We start from the raw sequence: 13,513 nt of genomic DNA, 5'->3' as shown, positions 1-13,513 counted from the left end.
ACATATATATATATATATATATATATATATATATATATAAATACATTCATGAGCGCGCGCGCGCACATAAACAAATGTACATAATTTATTTAAAGTATTGCGAATTTCCGTTAACATAGTAAACCATTCAGTTTACTTTGGCAAAACGACCTTGACGACTTCTATTTTTGACTTCTTGGTCTATTGTATATTTTTCTTTCATTCTGTTTTTATTACCACTACTACTACTACTACTACTACTACTACTACTACTACTACTGCTGCTGCTACTTATTCCTATCATACGCGGTATATTAAATTTATCCAATATTATTATACCTTTTATAAGCTAAGCGTATATTCGGTGCTAATGTGAATAGAGAAGTTGATAATCATCGTTCAGAGATTACTTTTGCTACATATCTACCCGTTCTGCTAATCTCTCTCTCTCTCTTTCTCTCTTTCTCTCTTTCTCTCTCTTTCTCTCTGTGTTTCTCTGACTGCCCGATTATTTGTCCGTCTCTCACTATTCCTTCACTTACTTATCTCTTCATAAGCCCGCCTTCCCATCTAGTTGTTTGTCTTCCAAATCCTCTCTACTCAACTAAATTAGTAAAAATCGATAAAATTAGATATCATGGTTGTACACGTGATAATTATTCTCTCTACTATACATTATTATCATACATTTGCTCTTCGCATGCTTCATATTGATGTCTACTTAAGTACCAAATTTAAGTTAAATTTTGCTATAGAAACTATACAGTGTAGTATTATGTTATGTGTAAGCAACGTTACCCTATATTTTATAATAACATTCGTTATTATTATGTAGAGATTTTCACGCTATAATTGTTGCGAAGATCATTTCTTTAGAAATAGTCATATATATATATATATATATATATATATATTATGTAATGGGTATAAAGAGATTCTACTACTAAGTAAGTGAACGAATTTTTCATTTTCATTTTTTATTCTTTGCGTCAATTTACATCAATTTGATAAACAATCACGATTAACAAAAAGCAATAATAATTGAGATGTGTAGGCTGACTAATGTGCTTATAAATGCATTAATTAATTATTCTGAGAATTGTTGTTTTATTTTTTACATATGACAGACCGAGTTCGCTATTGATTCATAATATACCCTATAACGATATAGACTCGATATAAACTCGACCATTGTTCTTTCGAACTTCGAACAAATTGAAAGCGGACAGCTGTTGCGTTTTGATAAAACAAAAAAACACTTTGTCCATAAAATTTATTCACTTTTTAAAACAAGTTTGAAAAGTAAAAAAATCTATATTTCAATATAATTTATTTTATATAGCAAAGTTTAGCTCGAATAATTGTTGCAACTGTTTTATTCTCTTATCAGATAAGAATTTAACAATTCATGCATTAAGTATAAGGCGTACATTATTTCCGTTCTATTCTGTTTACAAGGGCTAAGTAGAGTATCGAAAATTCGTTATAAAATATCGATATAAATTTTTTTGTTTATTTAATTTTATAAGAGCAAAAGTAGAAAACGAAGAGAAAGACATAGTGATAGATGTCATTATGTAAAATGAATCATAATATAACACTTTATTTCTTCTGATTAGATAATTCAAGGGTAAAATGATTTTTCTATGCATATATATATATATAAGAAAGTTAGAAAGCTTTACAACTGCATCTTTTTTTTGCTCGTATTCAGCATTTTAAGTTGATATAAGTTAATAAATTATATTCAGTCAGAATTTTGAAATCTAATCGTTATGCGATATTTGACAGCACAATATATCCAACGTAGTACCGACTGTTACATAAATATCATATCCTATTTATATATATATCTCATCATATTTCTGTATGATTTAGCAGCACTTCATAGATTATGTTAACATTATGTTAAAAGTGACTCGTGATCATAGTGAATGCACGCACAAATCAACAAACAAACGGATCGATAAACATACGTACTAATCGGAATGAACTGTTTGTTCAAGGCATCTTTCTACGAATTACAGGCACCTATCAAAAACAATATGCTTTACGCATACAATGAAGTACGTAGTCAAATTGTTTTTTTCCTTTCTTTTTTTTTTTACAAGTAGTACGAGTAGTAGTTTATGTAAACTGGTGCTTAACAACGCTTACGTGTCTTCACCTTATCCCATGTGTTAAGGCGAATAAACGAACTCGATAAGATCCGATCTATTTATTGGTAAGAATTCGAAAAATACTTCTATAGATCAATTTTCATTATGCAACTCTAGAAATTAGATCTTTGTGTCGCATAAGGTTCAATTTTTTCAAAAAACATTTATTTGGCAGATGGTTCAGATTATGAAATGATTAAAGTTTAGTTTACACTCAATATCAAAACAGAAATATGAAAAATGTCGGAAAGAGAAAAATACCAAAAAAAAAAAAGAAGAAAAAAAAAAAGTTCTTTATACAGAAAGTGGCCACGAACATGGTCCGATTTAATTGTTTTTCAAAAGGCGTTCATATATCATTTAGCAGAAATGTGTCCATGTACCACATAACACCGCACGTCATATACACAAAATGTATACAAAAACATTACACTGACAGACAGATAGGCAAATAAGTTGACAACAAATTGATCGCCAGATTTAAATGATTTTACAATCATTTCCTATATATGTGCACATAACAAGAAGCTCGCTCGTCTTTCCCAACTCCCTCCGAATCCTGCCGTCGCAATCGTTATTTGATATTTGAATAAATAGTAATAATAATAATAATAAGAAAAAAAAAAAAAAAAAAAAAAAAAAAAAAATAGTTACAATACCGATCGATATAAGTAATGAATTCTTAATAAGCGAATGGTAACAGTAATAATAATAATGCGTATATAAGTAAACAATGAATAATATATGAATCGGGTCAGGAAATTGAAATTTGCAACGACAAAATGATGACGAAATTAATCGACCTCTCTCTCTCCAGTCACAATGGTCATAACAAAAAACTTATCATCATCATCATCACCATCATCATCATCATCATCATCATCATCATTGTTACATCGAAAGCTAAATACATTCGAAAGTTAATCTTGTGCAAGCAACATCTATGGGATTGTGGTTGTTATGCGATCGATACAATTTCATCAACTGCTATATGCATATACATGTACATGTAGTGATTTTTTGAAAAGGTTTTTGCAAAAATTTCAAAAAACTTATTTCATTAATGGATTTCGTGTGAATAAACTATTAACTGTTTCTTCTTCTTACTATTGCTGGGAATATCGTTAACAAGTCAATCAGATTTCCATTACATATGTTGTCGATCTTATGTATACATCAATGAAATTTGCAATTATTTCCGATAATCATAAAAGTGAGAAATTAGATTGTTTGTGGCGAAGTTAAGTCCAAGACGAACGAAGACATCACGGATGACATCACGGACATCAAGGCGTTTGGTTTATGAATTATATTGAAATTTTTAGTTTATAGCACGTGCAAAAAGATATAGCGCGCCGTCCCCCCCCTCCCTAATCTAAGAAAAAAGAAACGCTAGGCGCTGATTCTCGTTCCCTAATAGAGACACTTCTCTCATATCATTTTACCATTCCCTGTCAATTCTTCGCATATGAAATTTAATCTCACAAACAATTGAAGCATGAATTGAATTGAGTTGTGCGGCTAACAATAATATTCTGCAATTGAAACAATAATTTAATAAATATGTTTATTTCGAACGTGAACACACACACACACACACACATACACATACACATACAAGAAATGAGTAACATTTGTTGTTAACTTTATTCTAGACATACTGTTAATAAAAAAATGGTTTGCAAATATTACTAAATATGGAGAGATAGACTTAGACATGCATATAGACAAACGCATACATACATTTCTCTTTTACATTCGAAAATTCCTTTAAATCATCGAATGTTAATAAATTCTAAAAAAATTTATGAAATTACAAATAATTCGTATGTATACCTAGATATATGTATATATGTATATATGATATGATGCGATGAGAAGCAGTCAAGTGTAAAACTATTTAAAATATTTTGACAGATTGAAATGATTTGTTTTTTTTTTTTTTTTTTTTCTTTTTGTTTTTCTCTTTATTCGTTCGTTTCGCTCGTAACAAAAAATAATTCGCAAGATGTTAGTTATTTAATACTTTCGAAAAAAGGAACCGAAATTTTATCGTGCCAACGAGTTCTATCCAAAAATTATATAATAAATTTTTTTTTTTTTTGAATAGATGATCAAATACATATATACACATTTATATATATATGTATATTATATATATATATATATATATATATGTGTGTGTGTGTGTGTGTGTGCGTGTGTGTGCATATTTAAATGTAAAATTTTCAAACTAATCTCTGGAAAGTGGATTAATTTTGTAATTCGATAAGAAGCGTATAAAAAAAAAAAACAAAAAAAAAAAATTACACTTCAATATCGTAATATTATATATACGTATATAAATAAGTATTTAAAATCAATTTAATAGAATGTAATGAAAAGTATCAATGCCAAACAATGCCAAAATTGAAATCGATTGTTGATATTTGGCACCAGTTTTCACAGCTTAAATTTGATTGTCACAAATATCGTAACATATAATCGTAGAGTAAACGGAAGTATGAACGCAGTATGTCTTCGTAACCCGTGACGGCGCATATGCATAGTTTTAAGCTTGAAAGCAACAATGTATGAGACCCTTTTAGGAAAGTGATAGCGATTAGCTCGCTCCCGATTTCCTAATCAATTGACATTTTCTTATTTATCCTCCTACACGATATGTGTTAGAGAGTAGATCAAGCTTGTGCCTGATTTGAGCTTAAAGGCGACTCATTGTTTATATTATACTGATATCGATTCGGAATCCTTTTGCCGAATCCGAATCCGTCTGTGCGTTCAATTCATGAACCTTTCTATTCATGTCGTAATTTTTGCGGTATTTCATCAATTAGTGTGCTTTGCTCCAAGCGTGGACAACATTTTCGCAACCATTCTCCCTACATATAAAACTTATTTTGAAACAGTTCTTACTACAAAAAAAAAAAAAAAAAAAAAAAAAAAATGTACCTTTCCCGACTGAGTAACAGTATTTGAACCGAGAATGTTATCGCGGAAAATTTGGATCAGATGCATTAATTTTTTGAGTACCTCGCTTAAGCTTAATATAGAAAAGTTTTTAAGATTTGCTTGATTATGAAAATTAATGCAAATATATTTAATATGCTTGCAGACAGATAGGTATTTTCTTTCTTTAGTGCATTTAGCAAAGTCATTTACCGAAAAAAGATCCCGTTACCCACCACAGTGTTAGTCATCACATTATTGGTCTCTGTAAATATCGGATCTCCTTTAACTCGTCTACTGTCGACAGCGCTAAGGAATCGTAAGTGACATGAGAGCTTTCTTAAGAATTTCTAAATAATTTTCCACTAAAGAAGATATAGACATATTGGCTTACGATAGTTGTGATCTGAAATTTCAAAAGTTCCATAAATCATTCTTATTAGGGCTGTAATAAATATTCGCGTAATAGTGAATATTTCGTTGTTCTTATAAAAGTGATGACCAGACCTTGTCACCTGACCGTAAAATATATATATATATATATATATATATATATATATGTGTGTGTGTGTGTATATACATGTACATATATCCATTGTTTCCCATCTATATGTTTACTGCGTTCATATGATCGCAAAATTCTTGAGCCTTATACATTCTTTTTAAAGAAAGCTTCTTCCCAAATATGCCAAAGTCCCCTCAAACAAATGTGTAAACAATTTTTTTGTTGCGACTTTTCCCGACATCAGGTTAAAATTACTTTTTTCAGGTTGCTAGAAAGATAATTAGGGTTAAAGGCGTGCATATATAGTTATGTACAGCAGGCTTATGTTAATTTTCGAAAAAAATTTCGAGTGAGAAGTAAAAGTAAAACATGAAAGATCACAATGACCATACAAAACATATTTTGATGGTTTGTATCAAAAAAAAAAAAAAAAGAAAAGAGAATAAGGGAGTTGCAGAAGCACACAGAGAAATATGTGTGTAGTGTGTTGGTTGGGAAATTTTGTTGGTAAACCAAATACCACTGATAGCGATCAACTAAAGGTTAAGACTGAACTTGATCGACACCTAACGGATACGTGAGATTGCAGAAGAACTTAATTCATCAGGTAAAACAACAGATTTATTACATATATATATACATATATATATAAAAAAATGTATTTTATTTTATAATGAGAAACCGCAAGAAATCTTCGGACTACCTAATTTGTTTGCATTCAATATCAATATGTAAATCAATAATAAGATTAGTAGACTAATATTCTTACGCTCCACATATTGCTCCGGTCGATATCACATAAACAACATATATTATGCTTATGTTTTTCAACATAACATTTATACACGATATCCATACTTGGTCCTGAGGCGAATATCATTTTAACATTTGTTATGCATTTTACAGATGTGCCGCTACATAAGTAATTATAGGCATTAATTACAAGCGATAATCATTGTTATTAAGTCAGTCAACCAAGCAATCAATGTGATTACAAAGTAAGTTCATGAGCTACTGTTAATTTCTTGTATAACTTGCGAATAACGAATTTACTCGATGTTTATTAAAAGAAAGCGCATACGTAACATGTATTATTTCGTTTCGCAGATAGGCATTTGAAAGCATTAATAAAATAACATTGAATAGTGTAATCCTGTTAACACTTTTCTCGTAATACACAAAACCAACTAAGAACGTTATAGTCGAGCAAGGTCTACCACTAAATACCCTAAACCATATTGGCTAACACAATTCTTAGTTTGATATGAAAATGCATTGATCAGGTGGACAGATGGACAGACAGGCTTAGATTAATTCGGATTATGATCGATTACGAATCGATTGGTACAACAAAAGGTGAGTCTAGATTAAGGGCTTCTTGCGTTTTACATAATTTGGCACTAATTTAATATGCGCTGCACCACAAGTGGTGTAAGGTATAAGGTAACCATAATTCTGGCAACAATCGAAGAAGAAATTTAACCCCAGAGTCCATGGAAGCTGCATACAGAAGCTAATCAAGTAGTTCTCCGTTCATGCATGCTATAGAGAGAATCAGTGCTTTATCAGACGTCTTCTAATATCAATATATATATATATAATAAGATCGCTTTAATCAATTTCTTATTCGTATACAGATACATTTTCCCTTCTATCGATATATTTAAGCCTGTTTATCTGTTGCCAAGAATTGAAATGGAAATATAAAAAATTTGGAAATCAATTCGACGCGACCACAAACATATCTCTCATAATAATGAAGCTATGGGAAAATGAAAAAAAACCCTTATATACTAGATCTTCGTTAATGTTTATCGTCTTTTTTTTTCCTGCGTAGCGTGACAGTGCAATCTATAGTTCAAAAGTAAAGACGATTTTTATTTCAAAAAAAATCTGTATGAAAATCTCTTTATACCCGCCACCAAAGAATAGAGGTATAATCATTTTGTCGTAGTGTTTGCAACAGCCAAAAGAAAGCGTACATGTATTTTTGATGAGCGTGAGCTACGTCGGTCTATCTGTGTAGGGTGTTTTATGACTGTCTTCTGGTGCAAAAAGAGAGAAAAATATTGACTTCAAATTTGATAGAAATGTTGGAAATTTCTTCACACAAATCGACTATTGAAAATGGGCCAAATTGGTCAGAGCACACGGCCAGAGTAAAGGGTAAAGTGAACACAACTCCTATTCTGTAGACAAAAATTTTCAAGTTCTCGCTCATTGCTTACTAATTGTGAGATATAGGGGGAATGAAATTGACCGAAGCCTCTACTATTTATGTGGAAAAGTTGAGAGAAATCGTTCGGGTCCACACAAAGTTAAAAGTGATTTAATTTCCTTTTTTCCCCTTTTGTTTGAAGTTTTATGGCCTATTAATAATCATCGTAAGCTGGACAAGACAGAATATTTAAAATGATTTCGTGCATTCCTCCAATGAAGATATCTGCCTAAAAACGCGATATGATGAACATCATGATCAAATGGATTGGTTGTTCTTAATAATACCAGCGATATGGGCATCAAACACACAAATCTGAAGAGTGGAAGGCGACAAGCTAAATGTAAGTTATTCTAAATTACTTATGATGGACATGGCACAGGGTGACATGGTCGATACATTTTTTCTTAACAAGTGCGAAGGATAAATTTCGTTCCATTCACATTTTCTTTTGACCATAAAAAAAAGGCGTGTGACGTTCAAAATTTTAATAATAGTTCGATCCTAGCTAAAAAAAATTTTTTTTTTATTTTTTTTTTTTTTAAGCGAAAGCAGTTTTGAAACGTATATTATGTATCATGTGCGGACTGTTTGAACTTTCTGAGACGAGGAGAGTGCCTTTCGTGCTCTCGTTTACAAGTTTCTCTTCGAAATCCTCCTTTCCGCGGTAGCCTTATCAAATGCAAGATGCAAGAATATTTACGAGACATTCATTTGATTGCCCCCGTCAACGGATTATTCATAGCATCAATGATCGAATAAATTAAAGTAATAAAAATAAGGTAAGGAACAAGAATCGGAAATAAGGGTCGTATTGAGCGTCTAACAGTTTTCAACATTCACGTGCAGATTAAATGAAAGCAATTTTTTACGTATTTTTAAATTCATTTTACAAACTTATTATCTTCAAAATTGATCTTTAATTAATTTTCAAAACAAAGAGAGAGAGAGAGAGAGAGAGAGAGAGAGAAAAAAAAAAGTAATAAAAAATGTATGTTTAATGATAGAATTTTTATCTATAATTGAATTTTGCAAACAAAAATAATTTATGCTTGCTTTAGTTTTATTTATTGGTTAACACTTAATACATTTATTTTAACACAATATAAGCTAATCCCACTCAATCTCTCTCGCTCTCTTTTTTCTGGGGCATGAGTCAGAGTTAAGGTCGTCATATATTACATTTGTATTTGATTCTAGCGTCACTTTTATTCCATCATTTCTTAAAAATGTGTTACGACGATAAGCCTTTAAACATTTGTTCTATATATATATATATGTAACTATATATGGGTCAATTATATCAGGTTTTTTATTTTTATTTTTTTTATTTTCATTTCACTTCCATCGGATTTGAGCTTAGATATCAATTGATATAAAGTCAACATAGGCAAACAAACTACTTATGAATTATTCATAAATTGTTAATATATTGTTTTGTTTTGTTTTGGTTAGAATCATCTCATTGGACTCGGGTGACTGTGTTTTAATTATAAACAGCTGGTTTATATTGTAAGCTTTATTAACATACTATCATAACAATTTATATATCCATTGTTACCGCCACACACACACACACACACACACACATACCGCAAGTAAAAGTAATGATATATACACTATAAGTTTTCATTGAATATGCACTTGCTCAGACCTATATATCTAACAGATTATATAGATAGATACTGTTGATCAGTGTAAGATTTTTTTGAATTAATTTCTTCATATGTACACATCTGTTTCTAAGTCATCTATTAAGACCTCGAACTTGGCACAATCATTTCGCGATTGCACATAAGGACTGACTCGGGCATAAATACACAATTCGTTACATAAAGCAGCATAAAGGTTCGCAAAATACGTGCAACTTTCATGCATTTGCGTTTTTGTATTTCCGAAAAGACAACACGATCGCTTCGCAAGCATTATACGAGCATGTATTTCATATATGTGGCTCACGAAATTTGCGTTAATGACGCTCATCCGAAATACTCTCACCCTTTCATACTACTAATTGTCAATTGATCAAAGGCCTTAATCGCCTAATCTAAGTGATATCTAATAATTGCAGAGATTGACCACAATCTTAAATTTTGAACAAATTGGACATTATTGCTTCGACTTGATTTACGGATGCTTGTGCTTGTGTTGAAGAAACAGAAAAATGCTTATCTCATATTTGCGATAAGCTTTCGCCAATGCCTTATTAAAAAGGCGATATCTTATGAATACTGATTAGCCAGCTCTAGCCTTGAAAATAAGCAATGATTTGCAAAACACTTAAGACGTTCGAATTTACTGCAATAATTGATTGAAAAAGTATTCTTTTTTTTTTTAAAACATTATGCGATGCTATGTAAGGCACTAATATATCGGGAGAACTTATATAAGCTGAACATTTATTCATTCAGTGTTAGCAATATTTCAGAAGGTACCCTGACATATGCACTTGCTGCAGTACGAAATGAAAGAAGATAAGCCCGATAGCCAAGCTAAAGTCATTGATCTTTACAAGTCTAATGATTTGTACATTTTTTTTTTGCGATACATAGGCTCAGCCATGACCACCTGACAATGAATATTTTCAGCTCTTTACTGCTTTCCCAGTTTATATCGGGCGATTTATCACTTATCACACTTGCATTGTTTCGATAATTTAAAGTGAGAAATACTAGCATTTAATCCAAGAAACTTTATAAGCGTTAAAGCGCGTTCGTGCGCATTTTCCAGCCCCAATAATTTACGGTTATTATAATCGTTCCTGCTTGCTTATCTTACGAACCAAATTTACAATCGAAAAATGTATGTTAACTTAAAGCGTCACCATGCATGAAGTGAGGAAAATGTCATACACTTTGACTTCGATATCGAATTGGTCATGCACTTGTGATCACTTTGTGACGTATTCTTGCGGCAAAATTGGAAAATTTTATAGAAATATCAAACTACCGAAGAAGAGAATGGTCCTTAGGCATAAGATACGTTACCCATTATATAGTATACGTGTTATTCATTATTCATCTAAAAATTTTAAATTGCATATTACAAGTGCACAACAAGCGTCCTTGAACTAAGAAACCATTATAGAGAATCCTATTCGAAAAGCATTAATACGCTAAGCGAAATAGAAAATTTAATTAAGAAATTTCGCTTTTCATTGCAAGATAAAATAAATCATAGATAGCTAGCTACACCGATATATTTTAATTCATTCATTATTCCATATAAAAAAAATTTATTTTTTTTTTTTTTTTTTTTTTTTGCGAGTATTTAATAAAGAAAAAATAAAAAAATGAAAAAGCAAAAGCGCCTATGAAACGGCAAAAGCTAATCAAAACTTCAAGGCAACGTATTATTAAAATGGTTGCATAAGATATTGCGCTAAGAAAAAAAAAAAAAAAAACAAAAAAACAAAAAAAAACAAATCATTTTCACTCATTTTTTGGTTACTTGGCGAGACAACTTGAAGCAGAGTCCTCCCTTAAACGGAATTGAGTGCAAAGCAACATTTATTTACCTCCAACATCCGCTAAGAATAGTTAAACTTAAAAATTAAAAGTCTTCGCATTCAACGAATAAGACATAAGTTGCTGTTATTGCAGCATAATGAAAAATGGTATTGTGATGTATTAACGAAAACCCACTTACCGCCCATAATGAAAATATCCACAAATTTATATGCATTGTGTGTAAAATTTGTTTCTTTACACTTTTTCTTCTTCTTCTTCTTCTAGTTAATATTAAAATTTAATTTTTTTTTTTTTTTTTTTTTTGTTTTTAATTTTTCACAAGTTTTCCCCTTAATTTTTTTTTCTATTGTTAAAAAAATTTTCTTTTATTATCGCTTTTTTCTGCCTGTTATTGTTGCCGTCATAGAGCTTATACTTCGTTTTGTTGTTGTAATTTCTTCTTTTAAAAAAAAAATTTTGAAAAAACCGTCAAAACTCAATATGTTCGAAAACGATTAAAGAAAACTAATAATAATAATAATAATAATAATAATAATTATAATGAAAAGAAGAAGAAGAATAATATTCGATTGTTTTTTTTTTATTCATTCGTTTCGATCGTTATTTGAAAATTGTATCAAAATTTTGTTCAAATTCTATTTTATCTATTGCGCACACGTCCGTTACTGTAGCTGGCTCTTTCGCCACTAAATCCAAATAAATAAATAAACGCTGTTGTTGGATTTTTGTAACACACAACACTAAGTTGTTGTGCCTGCCGCGCATGCCAGTTACAGTGCCAGCTAGGTAAGCTACAGCAGCAGAGCAGGCTAATTCGATTTTCATTTGCTCAATCGGGCGATGTCTATTTCACATGCGGCTCTGCTCTGGAATTTCTTATAAACATCATATATATACACGTATACACACTCACCTATAGTGAGTAATATATCAACGCGTAACGCGATTTCAAAAATGACCAAGAGATCAAAGTATTCGATTAAAGTGCATTTGTTAACATAAATGATAAACTTTTTCTATTTCTTTTCGTTACCTTTTTTTTTTTGAAAATATTATGATCGAACAATTGCTCTTAGGTGCGACTAAGTAAGTAAATGGTAAATAATTAAAATTATAATAATTAGGTGTTTTTTTTTTTTTTTTTATATTTTCTGCTTTTCCGTTCGCGTGTTATTTATTAGAAGAGGCATAAGAGATGGGCATAAAATTTTCCGGGAAATTACGCTTTCCGGCATTCGACACTTTTGCCCTCGGTCTGATGTATTTAGGTAGCTTTGTCAAACAGTACGAGTCATCAGCACGACTCTCGCCTATAATCGCAATATGCCATATACGTAAGATTACCTTCACAAGGAATGCGTATTTTAATAAAATAATCACAAATAAAAAAAGTAAAAAATGTATATTTTATATCAAATCGAAAAGTCAAAAAGTATTAAAATAAATCTTGCGACATAACCTCAAACAAATAATAGAGTAACTTTGCACTTTGGGGAAGGAAACTTTGCGGCAGAGTTATAATAGAGTTTTTTTTTCACTTTTGAAAAGGAAACTTTATGACGTAACCTTAAACAAATATTAGAGTTATTTTCACTTGGGGAAAGGAAACTTTGCGACATAACCTCAAACAAATAATAGAGTTATTTTACGCTTGGGAAAAAAGGACACTTTGCGACATAACCTCAAACATATAATAGAGTTATTTTACGCTTGGGAAAAAAGGAAACTTGGCAACATAACCTCAAACAAATAATAGAGTAATTTTTCGCTTGGGAAAAAGAAACTTTTATAATGTATTTAATAATTTTAAATTGTAAGTTATTTTATTAGCTGGCAAGCGAGATAATTGTGAAAAGCTTCGCCAGACCATTTACACATTTCGTAAATCATTTAAATATCTGCTAAGATTTTGAAATTGCAATTTTTTGCTTATTATCACCTTTTTTTATAAATTGATTACGATTAGATGACCCCAATGGATCAACGTCTGCTAGAGATTGTACGTAGAACGACAATCGATGGACTACTAAACTAAAACTTCCAGTAAATCACCAACGTACCATTGACCTTCGCTTAATACAGGCACTTTGGAAAGCTTAGTTAACATTTAATCGATGTAGCATCGCGCATCGTAGGATCCAAAATTTATTGCTATATAAGCATTTAATCAATATTAGTAGTGAAATGGCAATTCGCCGTCATGCGCCGATCGCGAAAGTTTAACTTGATCTGCCAA

The 13,513-nt window shown here is 30.9% G+C and overlaps 1 protein-coding gene across 1 annotated transcript in view; it reads right to left on the bottom strand.

Moving 5' to 3' along the window:
• LOC119645311 overlaps nucleotides 1-11,550 on the bottom strand; it is a 26,702-nt gene extending 15,152 nt beyond the window's left edge. Inside the window, exon 1 of the mRNA XM_038045452.1 lies at nucleotides 11,456-11,550. Coding sequence (XP_037901380.1) covers nucleotides 11,456-11,491 — 36 coding nt within the window. The 5' untranslated portion in view covers nucleotides 11,492-11,550. The remainder of the gene's footprint in view (nucleotides 1-11,455) is intronic.
• Between the last annotated feature and the right edge of the window lie 1,963 nt (nucleotides 11,551-13,513).

Source organism: Glossina fuscipes, unplaced genomic scaffold (genome assembly GCF_014805625.2).
Source record: "Glossina fuscipes isolate IAEA_lab_2018 unplaced genomic scaffold, Yale_Gfus_2 1, whole genome shotgun sequence".
NCBI lineage: Eukaryota > Metazoa > Arthropoda > Insecta > Diptera > Glossinidae > Glossina > Glossina fuscipes.
The sequence above is the reverse complement of the archived record's forward strand: the minus strand, read 5'-3'. Positions and strand labels throughout refer to the sequence as shown.